Source organism: Rhagoletis pomonella, unplaced genomic scaffold (assembly GCF_013731165.1).
Source record: "Rhagoletis pomonella isolate Grant_MI unplaced genomic scaffold, Rhpom_1.0 Rhpom_scaffold_00008, whole genome shotgun sequence".
In the NCBI taxonomy this organism is placed as follows: domain Eukaryota; kingdom Metazoa; phylum Arthropoda; class Insecta; order Diptera; family Tephritidae; genus Rhagoletis; species Rhagoletis pomonella.
Window position 1 is genome coordinate 4,634,854 of NW_023458562.1, and position 17,288 is coordinate 4,652,141.

A 17,288-nucleotide genomic window follows, 5' to 3' on the forward strand; every position below is an offset into this window, starting at 1 on the left:
GAGTGGCCCCACCGAAGCTCCCTCTCTTTCTGCCGTGACCCAAGGCTCCACTCGGATTGGTTACCGCATCTCGCACATGGGTTGCTCACGTTGCCCAGAGTGCGCGAACGAGGACGCAAGAGTCGGGATTGAGTATAGCCATGCAACTGTAACTGCATACTCAGCGCAACGACTATACCCCATTGCTAATACCAATCATAATTGTAAAAAAGCGGATTTTCGGCCCACGCTAATATACAGTGCAATAAGAATTGATATTATCAAACCCTCTTTCTGTAATATCTTGGGATCTTTCCACTACATTAAAAACCAAAGTAATAAATTCTTATCTATATCAGTAAGGAAACGCTCACAAGTGGGTCACAAAATTCATAGGTGTAAAAGTACGCAGAGTTCGAAAAAGGTATACAAGCTGAAAGGATGAGGGTGATCGGACTGAAAAAATCGAAATTTCGGAGAAACTGGAAACCAAATTTTGTAAAAAGTAAGTTTTTTTTGTTCATTTTCATCTTCAATCTAATCCGTTTTTTAAGATTGCATATTATTTATGATCATGTAAATTTTTTCTCGAACGCACGAGGAGTATTTTCATGGTAAAACCGATCCAAATTATTTGGTGTGTTTAAATATTTTCCATCTGTGTGCAGCAGACAAAATCGTGTGAATTTGGAATTTTTCACACATTTTAGTTTATTGCACATTTATGTAGAAATTTCAGCATAATCGTTTGACGTTACACATGAGTGGTGTCCAGCTGCACGAAGTTCAGTTGAAGAAAACAATTTTTTTACTGTTCAAATTAAACCCGTATCGTTGCAAGATTCCCGCATGTGCGATTTCGCGAGTATGTATTAGTTAAGCTAATTAAACAAAAAAATTGTTAGATTGTGCTAAATAATGAAAACACCGAACTTAATCATAATTGGGCGTTTATATGAGAAAAAAGAGTATTCTAACATATGTAGTTGTAATGTTAGAATAATTTTCTTGAGATGTTTATAAGCTTTTTGAAAAAAGGCAATAATATTTCTAGGAGATATTTAGATTGGTGAACCCTTATATGACCTCCGTTTTCTTCGGTTGGCTTGTTTGGGAATAATTTCAAATTGTGCAGAATTCTCTGTTTCTCAAATTTTGATGTGTTTTAATTTAATTTAAATAAATAACTTAAAAGTAGATTAAAAAGAATACGGTTAAGTCTTTAGCGCACTTACGTACTCGTCGAAGCTGAGGTCTCCGGCCGAGGTCTCCGGAATTTGATTAGGTGACGAGATATTTGAAAACCCCGTATTTATAATCCCACATGGTTCATAATTAAAACTTATATTACATAGATGGAAATGAATAACTTCGAAAATGTTTGCCTGATAGGTGGCGCAGGAGTCAAGATATTTGGAAAATCTGTATTTATGGTATGATTTGGTTCATATGTATTTAGAACATATACTACGTAAAAGGAAAGAAATAACGTCCGCACGCTAAGATTTCTCCATATGTCAGGGAAAGCCTGTCATAGATAAATTCGTCCAATATTTGGAAGACAAACAGACGAATGCGCAACAAAATCTAGCTGTTATAACGTAGGAGGCGAATGAGGTAATACTGTCATCCAACGGCATAACGAGACCTGTTTCTACCGCGATCATATGCCGGCAAAGGAGTTTTTTGTAGGCACTGATAAGAAGCACGGTTGCCACTTGGTACAATTGTACCAAATATGGGCCTATTTTCTCTGTTTGGGTCTTTGGGCCTTTTTTTATTTTGGATCTGTTTGAAGCAAAGTTCGTTTGAATAAACAGCATACAAAGTTTCAAACTTCATACAAAATTTAGGAAAATTCGAAAATTTTATCAAAACTTCAACTTTTTGATTTGAATCTTTAGAACATTTTGGGTTTGCATTTTTATAGCCCATACTATTATATTCTAATGAAGTGCAGGTTTCAACCGCCTAAAAAATCACCTTGATTTTTGAGAATTTTTGTTTGGAGGCTGCTTTTGTGATGTTTTTTTATATATAAAAAATGCAATTGAAAAACTGGCGTTGATTTTTTGAAATTTTGTTGCTTACGGTCTCCCGCATTTTATTTCATAAGAAATTCATGCTTGTATGGAAAAAATTACAAAAATCTTGCACTTTATTAGACTAAAATTGTATGGGCTATAAAATGTTCTAAAGATTCAGATAAAAAATTTAAATTTTGTAGAATTTTCCTATTTTTGGTATAAAGTTTAAAACTGTTTATGTGGTGTTGCTTAAAGCATGCACGGTATTTTTATAGAAAAATAACGAAAAAAATTTGTTTGAAAAACATTACGAATATAAAAAAAACAACACTTTGTCACTTGTTTGAGTCACTGTATATATTTTTGTTCGACGACAAAAACTGTACATTTTATTTTATTTTGGGCCTTTTAAATTATATATTGTGGTACACAAAATTTTGATGAAGTGGCAACCGTGATAAGAAGCTTATCCTGAAGTATAAGGGACCTTACGTTATCCAAAAAAAACTACCTAACGACCATTACGATGTTAAAGATATAAAGGGTTCTCATCCATATTAATTATTTGGGCAATTGTGCAACTTTGCGCAGTGTGTTTCATGAGAACAAATTTATATTTTTTGGAATTTCTGACATTTAATTATTTGACAATATTTATTTTAAAATGTTGAACAGTTGAAACTCCAATTTAATTAAATATTTAAGTCTTATTGCAATCATTTCTAAAAAGCATTGGGCACGAATCAAAATGAAAGCAAATAAAATAGCTGATTGAGGGCTGCACAGCACACTGCGCAAATCGTCCCTATTGCGGCGCAAAGTTTCCCTTTTTCTGAAAAGGACTTTCCATTCAACTTTCGACATTTCATTTGCGAGGGTTTAAAATTGCACTGGGCGAGAGTTTTGCGTTTTTAAATGAGTACCCTTATAGATAGTTGTCAACTTACATAACTACCAAATAAGGGTATTCTTGAATCACGTTTCATACGATCATATACCATGTTTATATGATGCTTCAATTCGTTCTAAGTCAAACCATGTTATTTGGACACACACATGTAAATTCATTATTAAAGAGAACTGAAACTTTTAATCGTGCCACCATAAATAACAGTTTCAATGCGAGCTAAGAGTTGTTGAATCGTGTTAAGAGTGCATATAAACACGGAATTTGCCACACGGTTGTTTTATGCAACTCTGTATAAAGCAAACCATTTAAATAGTTCTTGAAATTACATTTGTGCTAAGCTTTGTTATAAAATTAATAGCTAAGATAATTTTTACATGGCTGTTTGAGTCTTTCATTATTATTTTTCAATGTTCATTATTTTCAAGAATTGGCACATGTATTAACAGGGTTGTATCGGAATAAACTCTGTTTGAAAGTGTGTTCGATCGACTCGTTTCCTGTGTTGCATATAAACACTTGCGTTTCAAGCGAGCTACGCTGACACGAGTACCGCGTTTGATGCCATATAAACAAGGTAATAGACAAAGTATTAATTTGAAGTTCCGTTATCGTATCGACACATACCCAACTCTTGTGTACAATTGCTGTTGCTTTTGGTTTTAGCGCTTTGGTCATTGTAAATTTTTCTTTGGTAGAAGGTACGAAGTTTGAAGTTTTTGATAAATAAAAATTAAATAAAAGTTTATTAACTGCTAGTGAGCAACGCAAATCTTTGAAATTATTGTTCTTAATAAAAAAAACTGATTTAATTGTAATTGACTTGAATTATTTTCGAGAAAAACGACTTTGAAGTTACGTTTATACATTTTATTTGTCAATGCATCCACCTTTGAAATGAAATCTAATTTGGCCAGGAATTTGAAAAGACTGTGAAATCTACTATAACAATCAGTAAAAAAAGGAAAAGTCGATTTTTCGACCCGTAGGTCTCTTTTAATTTTCCTTGTCACGTACATATATATCGAGGGCTTACATTACAGTTTATACAAAAACTACATTCTGATGTTAGTGCCTATCTGAGGCTTAATGGTCATCACTGGTTGCAATTTTAATTTTAAAACTCAATAGTTAGTTCTTCTAGAACGCGATATATAAGTCATCGATGACAGGTGAGGTGAAAGGTGAATTTTTATATAGGAATCTAATTTTTCTGACAACTGCAGATAGATCGTATTGATTATTATGTATTTTGGCATAGAGAAATTAAACTGAGCACCAAAAAGGGTTACACTTCATTCTAATTAAATATTCACTTGCAACCTGAGTACAAACGTGTCGCCTGGGTTAAAGATTGTCGTAAGCGCAATTTTGACGATTTTTAGTTATAGATGCCGTTATATATTTTGAAATAAGATTGTTCGATTGGTGTTATGTGTTTTTAGATATCTCATTTAGATATTGACTAAATTTTTTTTCGATAATTTGGTAAAAATTTAGTTAGTGATGCAGTCATATTAAACTAATCAATATCTTAAAAATGGCGTTCCATTTTTGGATATCTCCTTTGGTTTCCGAGATATTCAGAATAAAGTGTCATTAATTTAGTAGAAATTTTGATCACATTTTGTCGTATTTCATACAATGTGGCTGCCAAATTGTGGACTAATAACGCTTACGGAAAAATTTTACTAAATAAAATCCTTCACAAACTCAAAACTAATTAACAATAAACATTAAAAATTAAATAATTTAAGAAATTTGTGAACTAGTAACATTTGCAGACTTTGGAGAAATTCTATCCTCGCGTTTTTGAGAAATTGCATTCCAAACTTCAATCGCGATTTCCCACAACCTGCCGAAATCAACATACGACAATCTTTTACCCAGGCGACGGTGTGTGTCCATGTACATTAGGATGTCGCAGAATAGAAGGGTACAGCTTTTTTTCGAAATTCGGTATGTATACCTCTTCTTTCCTCATTCCTTTTCAACAATTTAACATACATATGCGTACCCATACTTATCTAAAGTTTTATTGCTGTAGGATGGCGAGAAAAAGCTCCACGCCGCGATAGGGCGCAACCCGAGCTAATTGAGATCGATATAGGGGCCTGAAGAGGGTACCGGGACGTATTTTGCATAACAAAAATAAAGAGGCTGAGTGAGTGCAAAGTGCTTGAAATGTAAATAGGAAGAGCTACAGAAAAATTTGTCAGAAAGTTAGCCGACTTACAGAAAGTTTTTATACCAGGGTGAAATCCTATAAGAACAAATAAGCTGATCTATCTATGGGGCGTTCCACACCAAAACGGACGGGGTTCACACTTCATGTGTTTGATTTGTTTCAAATTTTTTAGCTTGATTAATACATTTTTATAAACTTTACAGCACAAAAACAAAAACAAATCGAGTTAATAGTTTTCCAAATATCTCGAGAACAGGGTAAGGAAAAAATTTGAAAAAATCAATCAATCACATCAAAATTCTCTATGAAAATAAGTATTTGAAAATTTTTTTTCTTGAAAAATTTTTTCACGTACAAATTTTTTGATAAAAAAATTAGTTTTTGAAAATATGCCATCTCAAAAAAAATTTGAAAAATCATCATGGTAGCTCTGAGTATTGCGCAATATGTAAGTATGTTGTTGCGGTCACCTCCAAGGCCACGAGAGCGATTATGGTGTGCAAACGTCTGGCGGGCAAATCCTGGGGGTGCACTCCGAGGATCCTCAGATGGTTGTACACCATGATAGTGAGACCTATAGTAACGTACAGTGCGGTGGCTTGGCATTCCAAGACTACTTTAGTAACGGTGAGGCAGACCCTCTCTAAGCTTCAACGTCTGGCATGTGTGTGCATTACGGGAGCAATGCGCACATGCCCGACGGCAGCGCTGGAGGTAATGCTGGAACTCGAGCCACTGCACCTCTTAGTTGAACAGGTTGCAAAGCGAACCCTCTTTAACTTTGCTAGGGAGGGCTTCGGCAAAGGCAAGGTGTTATCATCTAGGAACAGGGACAAGCTAGGTACCCAGCTCCCCCTGGCTCTTTTCCCCAGGGACGATATCAACAGACAGGTTATCTTCAAAAGGAATTTCAGGACTTACACTTACAGCAAGGTGACCTGGTGTGCCTCTATTATGGAAAGGCACATACAGGCGAGCACAATACAGTGGTACACTGACGGCTCCAAAACACCTGCGGGGATTGGAGCAGGCGTGTACGGCCCCAGGCTGAAGCTTTCGGTGCCCCTGAGAACCTTCCCAAGCATCTTTCAAGCGGAGGTCTATGCCATCAGTTTGTGCGCATGAGTAGGAATTATAGGAATGAAAGGATACTTATACTAAGTGATAGTCAGGCGGCACTTATGGCTCTCTCATCATTCGAGATCAAGTCCTCCTTGGTTTTGGAATGTGTCGAGAGGCTTAATGCTCTGGCGGAGGTCAATGATATCCAACTAATGTGGGTACCAGGGCACATGGGGGTGGCAGGAAATGAGGAGGCTGATCACCTGGCCAGATTAGCTGCTTCCTCGGCCCCGATAGGATCTGAGCCCTTTCTGGCAGTGGGACCAAGTACCATAAAGGATATGCTCAGAAGGGACATTTGCAAACTGAGGGAACTGCATTGGCGTGACACCATGGGTCAACGTCAGGCGAAAAGCTTATTAGGAGGTTACAATCTGACAAGATACAGGCTACTTATGAATTTTCCAAAGGACAAACTGAGGGTAATTACAGGATTTTTGACTGGCCACTGTAGGCTAAGAGGGCACATGTATAAACTAGGTATCTGGTCCAGCGACCTGTGCCGCTTCTGCGATGCCACCAGGGAAACTCCCCTACACCTTCTTGTAGAGTGTGAGGCCGTGGCGCGAAGGAGGCTTAGGAGTATAGGGTACGTCTGGCCAAGAGAGGAGCACGTACACTCACTGTCCCCGGGGTCTATTATGAAGTTTTGGTTGGTTGAGGAGTTGTGATGAGCTAGGGGCACAATAGACCCAGCGGTCGCAGTGCCTTACCCAACCAACTATCTATCTATCTATCTATAGTATTATGGGGTGCACTCTACATTAATTTGAATTCCATTAGTTCTATTGTAGCGCTCCATATTCAGCAGTAAGCGCTCCCTTCCTAATTTCATACTTCTTTGTATTTTAACATTGTGTGTCGTTAGAAAAAAGCGCTCCCTAGATGCTCGCAAAGAAGCCCTTGGTGAGCACTTCAACTATAGCATTTAAAAAGCGATGCATGCAAATTTTAATTTTTATATTATATTTTTGTTTTAATAAAAGAATGGCGTTTTTGTAAACCATTTGATGGTTTTATTAAGTGTACTTATAAACATGTTTTTTTTTCTATGTGCTATCCATACGAAAATACATGCATACAGTTACGAGCAAAACTGTAACATGGTGTGACACTTTTTAATTCAGCCATCACTATATTTCCAAGTTCTAAAGACTTTCATCCTTTTGGTGTATATTCTTGTTGGTACATCCCTGCTCCCTCTCTCATAACGATTTGAAGTCAATACAACAACAATAAAAAAACCAGCAGACAAAAATGTAAATTGAGGCAGATGTTACAGTTTTGCACTCACTCTTAGTTTTGCATTTTACAGTTATCTTTTACTTAGTTGGAAGTCAGATGACTTTTTTCTGTATTGTAATTTATTGAAGAAGTGATCACCAGTTAATCAGGAACCATAAATATAAATAATAGATTTACTGCGGAAAGGCGGGACCGCACGAAAACTGGCAAACAATTTTGGAATTTGCTACTTGAAAATATTAAGACTGAGAAAAAATATAGCCTAAAGTGTTCCCATGGACAAAGGAAGTCTGTCAAAAAATATTACGGTACAATATCTTGTGAACTTAGTAGCAAGTAGCGATGCAGCCACTATTACAGAAGCGCTTAAGGTATTACACTTTAACGCAAATCAATGGACAGCGAGGCGAAGAATTCCCAAATTGAGCGCTAAGGCATCATAAAGAAGAAAAAAGCAAATTTGATAAAAATACATGTGCGAATGCGGCAGCATTTTGCTGTATCGCACGGAAACCGAACCGTTTCCTGTTGGGACATGTTAGACCGTTCAGAATGCAATAAAAAAACATATTTTTAAGTTTCAATTGAAGGTTATTTGGTCCGAAAAGACTAAATTAATCGCTTTCAATCAGACGGCCGGGCATGGTATTGGGTAAAAGACCCAAATTAAGCCCATGCGCAGCATGTAAGGCAAACTGTGAATCACGGTGGTCGGTCAATAATAGTTTGGGGTTGTATTTAAAAAATTTTGTTTGTCCGTTAGTACACATTATGTGTAAGGAACAGTATCTGTTCATATTTCAATAAAATTTGCAAGATCTAGTCGAAAAAATGAGAGTTTCTGCTGAAAAATCACCCTAAACACATTGCACATATTCGCAAAGACTGGATACAAAAGGAAAAATTTGCTAATTTCAAATGACCTCTTCAATCCGCGGACATGAATCTCATTGAGAATTTGCGAAAACAACTAAAAGCACAGCTTACTTAGTATCCAAGTCCGTAAAATCGAGTACATGAGCTGTGAAAGCAAGCTAAGGATATACCTCCAGAATTTTTACAGAGATACAAATAAGGTATGCCAAATCGTTTCCAGGAACTGAAACAAGCAAAAGAGTACTGAACATTGTGTTAGTAGTTCTTTTTTTCGTGAAAATTGTTAAAAAGTTCTAAAAAATGTATGAGTGCAAAACTGTAACATCTGCCTTAATTTACATTTTTGTCAGCTGGTTTTTTTATTGTTGTTGTATTGACTTCAAATCGTTATGAGAGAGGGAGTAGGGATGTACCAACAAGAATATACAACAAAAGTATGAAAGTTTTTAGAACTTGGAAAGATAGCGATGGCTGAAGTAAAAAGTGTTACACCATGTTACAGTTTTGCCCGTCACTGTAAGTACATATGTACATGTACATGTTTGTACATAAATTAAAATATTTTATGTTACTACCAAGGCGAATTTATACAAGGTGGTGTTGACGGCGAATTTAGATTTTCGCCGCGGTACTTTTTAATGTCAAAATACTGTGTTCGTTGTAATATGAATTCGTCTTGTTTACAACAAACACATAATTTTGACATTAATAAGTACCGCGGCGAAAATCTAAATTCGCCATCAACACCACCTTGTATAAATTCGCCTTGGTTACTACTCAAAATGATATTCAGCCCAATTCTGAATATTCCCGCGGATTTCATTTCTCGCGGATTTTACTTATCTCGAGAACAAAATCCTCCTATTCTAATCTGCCAGGGAGCAGCATTTTCCCCGAAAATTTGGGAGCAGGAAATTCGAACTTTCGAAGAGCTGTTTGACAGTTATTTTGACAGCTCAACTCCCGCCATTTAATTTGCGTGTTTTACACATAAAAGTGTGTTTCACATAAGAGAGTATTTCAGATTAAAGTTGTTAATAAACTAGTGCGCGGAAATTTCAAATCTGTGTTTTAAATTAAGGGTGCGTTCGAGATGGCAATCACAGCAGCTGTGTTGCAAATTTTGCCAAAGTATCACGTTCGGCGCAAATATGTGGCAACACTTGCAAAATCCACACGTTCTGTTGACACTTAATGCGCGCAAATTATTGAAATAACCGGCAACAAAAAATTTTCGTTTGCACAACACAATGGAAGAAGAAAGGTAAGCATACTTGTGATTTATTTCTTATCATATGAAGATCTATAATATAGATAGGTTGCAAATAGTTTTGATTATTATGTCTCTTTACTTTTTTGCAGCGAAAGACTGGGTTCCGCTCTTAATAAACTTTTGGTACGATGCCGACTGGACATGGAGGCTGAATATGCTGCCGGAAAAAAAGAAAAAATCATTTCTTTGGGGTAAAGTCCTAGAGGCCATGAAGGCCGTGAATCCCGAAGTTCCGGATTCTAAAGAGCTACTCCAGAGAAAGTTTCTAAACTTACTGGCATCGTACAAGAGGATAAAGAAGCGGAACAAAGGAACAGGAAGGGAAGCTACCAGCGGGGAGTATTTTGACGAGTTTGACGCTGTTTATGGGAGCCGACATTCAATCCAACCTCCTGTGGAAAATTTGGAGTCCTCCTTGGCAAGTCCCCCATGTGAGGAGAGCGAAGGCGAATCGGATAGCTACGCTGGAAGCGCTCCAGAAAATCAACGAACGAAACATTATTATATTTAAAGACGGAGGCTAGTCAAGAGTAGAAACGCCATGAGGAACTATTGCAGCTGGAGAGAGCGAAGTTAGAAATAGAAAAGGAAAAAATTGGCGTCCTAAATGCGTTAAGAGAAATTTTAGAGAAGCGATCATAAACATGCTTTATTATAAAATAATAATAATATAACACTTACTACCGAACTCAAACTTATGATCTCAAATGAATTAATGTTTATGCTATAAGCATTTGTTTTGTTAATATTTTTTTATTAATTAATAAACGAAAACTTTACAATGGAAATAACATTTTTATTTCGTTTCTTCTTATAATTCCTTCCCTATTCTCGTAAATGTTTTCGATAACTTCTATTGCGCCAGCATTGTCAGATATATTTTGTTCTAAATTGTTTTCCAAAGAATCCATTGAACTTAGATCGCCGTCATGCTCTATTATAAAATTGTGTAGTATAGTACAGACCATTACAATTTTTGAAGCATCCTTTAAAGATGATACATCGATGTGGTTTAATATTCTAAATTTTTGTCTCAAAACGCCGAAAGCCTGCTCTATTAATACTCGTGTGGAACTAAGGTAGTAGCTAAATCTTTTCTCTTCCGTAGAGAGATGCCCATTATCCCTATATGGGACCATTAAATATTTTGTTAGCGGATAAGCGGAATCTGCTAATATTATGGCCCCGCTAGCAAGCTGAACTTCGCCCGACGTGATCTTTTGATAAATTGTTGTTGTAGTTAACAGATTTACATATGCACTAAACAAGACCAGACTGTATAAATTCTTCTACCTGCATTATTATTGAAAAGTGTCCCTTGCGATCGTAGTGGCTGATTGCGTCGTTCTTCGGGGTATTTATTATGAAGTGGATTCCATCCACACATCCAACAACAAAGGGGAACGAGTTTGGTCTTTTCGCATGGAATCTTTCCATAACGTCCTGCTGTTTGGTAACCGTAGGCCAACAAATTTCATTTCTAAGCCAGCATACTGCTTCAATGGTTTTGAAAAAAAGTTTGTGAGCTGTCCCCTTTCCGACGTTGAATCGATCTGAGAGCTGTCGATATGTAATTCGGCTGTTGCTCAGCTTCCACAAAGTTAGGTACAGGGACTGTTTCAATATATAATGCGTGTCCAACGTTGACCAGAAGGCAGTAGAGCATTCATTAGTTTCTAAGCAAATTAAAAACATTGATTATAACAGAAACCAAAAGCTTTCTTAATTATTATACTTACAGCAAATGTGTTACGGGTCATGCGGAAGTGGGAGAAGAATACGTCGTAGGATTTTTGTAACTCGTCTCCTTCTTAGGATTTCTTTTAACAGAAGATTCCTCTTTGCGATTGCGATATTTAATAAAAAATTGCCTCCACTTTTCTCAGTCTCGTCTATTATTAAAGATAATTCCATTTTTAACTCGAACGGTACTTTGTGAAATTAACCTGTGCAACTTCTCTGCAAAACATCAGCTGAGTATCAGCAACAAAGTGTCAAACAGGCAACAGAGTTGCTCTACTGCTGTAATTATTAAATAGCTCGAACGCAACCTAAAGCTCAATCTTTGGGGACTCTTTATGAATTTGTACAAAGATTTTGGGTTGCTGTGCCCAAACGCGTGAATCGAATCAAACAAAATAATGTCGGTTGGAAATATGGTATTTTTTGCAAGTTGCCGAGCTGAGCTGTTAAACAAAAAAAATGTCCACGAAATCTCTCTGCAAAAGGTGTTCAGCCCCTCTTCTTTAGCAAAACAGAAAGAAGAATTCTACTTAGTGAGGGTTATAATCCCTAAGCGCGGCCGAAGGCCGCCTACGCAGAAAGTTGTCAGCCCCTTTTCTTCGGCAACACAGAAAGGATAATTCTACTTAGTGAGGGTTATAATCCCTAAGTGCGGCCGAAGGCCGCCTACGCACAAAGGTGCTCTCTGCAAAAGGTGTTTAGCCTCTCTTCTTGGGCAACAGAGAAAGGAGTACTGAGGGTTATAATCGTTTTGGAAAAAATCCAAATTTCCGCTGTTTTCAAACAGCTCCCAAGGGGTCAAATTTTTTCCTTGCACCGTTCTCGAGATATTTGGAAAACTATTAATACGATTTGTTTTCGTTTTTGTGCTGTAAAGTTTATAAAAATGTATTAATCAAGCTCAAATTTCATACTTATTTATTATTTATGTTTCTGCATCAACCCTAAAAATTTGAAAGAAATCAAACATATGAAGTGTGAACCCCGTTCCTTTTGGTATGGAACACTCCATATGCGTACACTATCAAGGAACTTATTGGGTCTTATCAGTGTGACCTTAGACCTGGTAGATTCACCATAGATGAGGGCTTTATCATACGCCATATCTTGGAAAAGACTCGCAAGAAGAAGATCGACACACACCATTTATTTGAAAGCTACCCTTTCCGCGTCGGCGAGTACCATTATTATTATCATTAGTAAATTCCTCCCTATCCTCAATGATCGGTGAAGTGGTCGTTCGGGGAACAACAGTACGCTTGGTAGTTGCGCTGCACACCTTCTGTTTGATTACAATTGTGCCTTTAAACTTTTTGATGTGTGCGGTTGCACTTGCTCTCTGTCCTATGACGATCTCTTTTCTCGAAAAAAAAAATGTCTCGTTCTTATATGGCAACAGTATCAGAGTGCAACATTTTAAAGAAAGGGCATACAATATGCATGCGAAGATACTGAGAAAAGAACACGAAAATTTGACAGCGCTGACGCAGGGAAGAATAAATGCAACATTATTTCGATAAAAGAAAACGCTATTATTTTGACTTTTTCAGCCTGGCAAATGCTCATCCTTCCGGCCATAGGAAAGGTGTTTGGGTCGGGATTTTCTTTGAGTTATGTATGTATGTTAACTTGTATTAATTATCTTATTTTAAATATAGTTAAGTTTTATAGGAAACTAAAAAAATTAAAAACATAGATGTACTACGAGGCGCAGAAATCTCAGTGCGGGTACTTAGTCGAAAGTTGAACTGCAAGTCCTCACGGTTTATCATGATCCCGCAGCAAAAAAACTTTATGTGTACGTAATTTTTCCAGACTACTTGAGGTGTCGTATGTATGTATGGGTGCTTTTGCCTGATATTCTGCAATTGAACTTTTAAATCTATGCATATGTAGTAAAGGTACTTAGGTTATGTATTATTGTTTTATAATGTACATATGTATGTATGTATGTACCTACATATAAACGAGTGTGTATCGTATCCTTTAAGTTCCAAATGTGCTAGAAATAACAAGTTCAGATTTCGATATTCTGGTTTAAATTATATCACCTATATTAACTATATCTAAATACATTTACAAAAATATTAGCCCACGCGCATAAGATTGTTCCCGTTATGGCTTAGAAGTTTGGTGGTAATTGGTCTGCTAAGTGTTTTTCCATAAGTATATGCATGCACATACATATGTGTGCATGCACTTATGGATGTAAGTATATACATATGTACGTACATATATAGACATATGTATTTTATTTGATTCCCAGTTCGAAATAGATTTTGCGTGCAATACAATTCGTTTGAAGTTCATATGTATATGTATGTATAGTACATACATACATACTATGCAACTATGTATACTCTATTAACTTATGAGTAAACGTAAATAAATATGTATGAATACATATATGCGTGTAGTAAACTTATGTGGACTTGGTCTTTATGGGTGTACATTTGTAAGTATGTGTGTATTCGCATGAATGCGTGTGTAGGCGCTAGATTCCCTGCCGTGGTTGTTCTCCCCTTGCATTGGACTGGAGCGTTTGCGTAAAACGGGTGCTTTAGACTACAGCTACATCTACGACTGTGATATTAATAAAGCAACAAGATAAGCGTGATTAGCTCAAAGTTCTCGGTGTGGTACCAGTAACGAGCATGACTGCTACTCAAGTGCATGCTGAGGAGAGCCACTGCCGCCGCCTATCATGAACGAAGTAGGACTATGCGCCGAAATGCTATCTAAATCCAGAGATCCATCGCCTTTTTCTAGAATATTTGTACCATCTTGCTTCATCATCATGCGTCGCCATTTAGCTCTTGCATTTTGAAACCAAACCTTAGAAAAATTAAAAAAGTAAATGCATGGATGTTAGTAAAAGTATATTATTAATAAATAGGGAACGACCAAACATCAAAAGTTCGGTTATATGTATGTCAGTTCGGCTTCGTCTAAACAATGCTCGAACTTACTTTTGTAAAAAGTTTTAGTACTACATATTTACCCTTGGAATTATTTTCTGCCTGCTTTGCGATTAAAAGTTGTAGAACATTTTAATCTCAAAACACCGTTTTTAAAAGACTTTCATGAAACTTCAATTCAAAAATATACACCCCACGGCAGGCAATGAATTTTGTATCTTCCATATATTTATGTGGGAAAATTCCTTCCGCGAAACAAGTGTTGAAGAGTTTTATAAAACGGGTGTCGTATGGTGCAGGACCCTTTGAGAGCTTTATTAGTAACCCCGTAAGGGCGTTTTGCTTTTTACAACGCTTTTATCAACTTGCAATTTTGTGTGTCCAGACACTTGCAATGTTGTGTGTCCAGTCACTTGCAATGTTATGTGTCCAGTCACTTGCAATGTTGTGTGTCCAGACACCTAGAAAGCCTTTGCTTTGTAAAGTTCCTATAAAAAAGTCTAGACATCAACTTCGTCTGTTGAGAGGTAGATGTCGCGCTATGCACTACGTACGCTACAGCGGAAATGGACGACACGCAATTTCTTTAAATAAAATTAACTGGTGCTCGTAATTATGTAGGTACATTAGACTGCATCACCAAAAAAAGTTGCGGTTTTTCCGCCGGGATTACCAAACTTATATTTTAAGTCGTCCACCAAAATATTTCGTAAAAGTATTAAGATTTAAGTGAGCTGGACCGATTTGAAAATACCTCCAAAAATGAAGTTTTTTATGAAAAAAATAGTTTCTTAAAGAACTTTTTGAAAAAGTCCCCTCAGATGACAAATTAGAATAAGCTTAAAAAATCTGCATAAAAATATTTAAAAATCTTTTCAACGGAATCGTAAGAATGAGATTTTTTATGCTGTTTTTTTTTACTTTTTTCAAAGATTGATTTACGAAAAACTTGAATAACTGGGCCAAAAATGTTCTGATTTAGACTTATGGAATCTCAGTAGAAAGGTATTTTCACACCGTTTTTATTTCTGGCCAAAAGAAACGTCATTCGTGTCCCATCTTTTTTTTCGAATACTAAAACATCTTAATTCAACTTTGAATGAGGTTCGTTTCTCCTACCTTTCTCTTCCATCCTTTGAATAAGTTTATTAGCAAATAAATGAAAAGGGTGAGAAAATACCTTTCCAATGACACCTCTTAAGTCTAAATCGGAAGAGTTTAGGTTCAGTTATTCAAGTTTTTCTTATACCAATCTTTGAAAAATGTTAAAAACAGCATCATCATTACGATTTAACATTTTTTTTTAATTTTTTTTTTTAAATATTTTATGCAAATATTTTAAGCTTAAACGGTTTTGTCATTTGAGGGGATTTTTTCAAAAAAAAATCTTTAAGAAACTATTTTTATTCATAAAAAAAAACCATTTTTGGAGGTATTTTCAAATCGGTCCAGCTCACTTACATCTTAATATTTTTCCGAAATATTTTGGTGGACGTCTTAAAATATAGTAGATTTTATAATTCCAATGGAAAAATAGTACCGATTTTTTTTTGTATGGGGAGTGATGCAGTCTAATGTACATACATGAATTATGTTAATATCTATTGCAAAATTTTATACAGACAAGACTAAAAAGTAGAATATAAATAATATAAAAAAAAAAAACTTTTTAATATTCAACGCTTTTATAAATGGACTAAAAAGTAGAAAATAATATTTCTCAGTCCCATAGAATTTGTTTTGATAAATTTTGATTTTGAAATTTTAGCAAAAGTCATTATAAACAATTTATGAGATTGAAAATGAAAAGCGTGGGGCGCATGTAATAGACTTGAATTGATATGAAAAGTAATATACATATGCATGTACATATGTGGGTATATGAATCAGGGTTGTTGCGAATATTCGCATTCGGATTCGCAACCGCGGAGCTTCCGGATTAATTTTAACACTCGCATTCGCTTTCGCATTCGCAAAAATCAATGCGGATCTTTTGCGAATGCGAATATTGAAGGGACCGAAAATTGCAGTTATTTTGTACGAGTTAAACTTGGCCAAGTATTTTTTATTCCGAAATAAAAGTACTTTCCGGATAATAAACAAACCGCTTATCCAAATTAAACAAGTTTGGTATCCAATGAGAGAGGTCTTGAATAGCTTTAAAACTGAAATGTCTAAAAGAGGAAAGCCTCACATCAGGAGCGCACCCAGGAATATATTTTGGGAGAGGTTTATACTTCTAAAAATTCAGATAATATGCTCTTTAAAGGATATTTATGCAAGTTTTCTGTACAGTATGTAATAAATAAATAAACTTTTTGAAGTTTCATAAATTGCGCTTTACTTACATAAAATTAACAAAGTACTCAAACATTTTTAACCGACCTAAAAAAGGGGGAGGTTATCAATTCGTCGGAATATATTTTTCTTATTTTATGTATGCTACCGCATAACTTTGGACCACGATTTCAATAATTCTTGTTTTTTATCGGTAAAGGGTACCTGAAGGGTCGTGCGGTAGTTTGAAAATTACTCGTTTAATATAAAGTTCTATAAACACAAGGTACACTCAACTTTCAAAAGTAATAAACAATGTTAAAAAAAAGTTTAATGTTCATTTTCCTCGATCTCTGGTTTTCGATGGAGATGGTGATTTTTTACAATTGCCCATTTTTTTTAGTATTGCGAATACCGGAAAAAATAACTAAACTTGTATTTTTATTATGCAGCTCATTTTAGTGGAACGAATTCGAAGTTGGCAAATTAAATCTTCGAATCCTTGTTAAGTACGTATCAGTGGTAAACTCTTTTATACTATAAAGTGTAAAAAAAAACAACAGTATGTGAGTATGCATTGCATATTTTTAGGACAATGTTTTCATTCGCAGTTAAACTTTTAAGAGCACTCAAGAAAAAGGAAAAATTAATATAAAATGACGCACACGAAATGGAAAAGTAATTTTGTTCTATCAAAATTTCTTAAATCAGTTTGCAGCTCTCAATAAAAAAA

At 35.8% G+C, this 17,288-nt stretch overlaps 1 protein-coding gene across 8 annotated transcripts in view; it reads right to left on the reverse strand.

Annotated features, from left to right (window-relative positions):
- Positions 1 to 12,282: 12,282 nt before the first annotated feature.
- Positions 12,283 to 17,288, reverse strand: part of LOC118744129 (protein apterous) — a 434,606-nt gene continuing 429,600 nt past the window's right edge. For all 8 annotated transcript variants that reach the window (XM_036476876.1, XM_036476873.1, XM_036476874.1 and 5 more), the window contains one exon: positions 12,283 to 14,195. In XM_036476876.1, the coding sequence (XP_036332769.1) occupies positions 14,022 to 14,195 (174 nt within the window). In that variant the 3' untranslated portion in view covers positions 12,283 to 14,021. The remainder of the gene's footprint in view (positions 14,196 to 17,288) is intronic.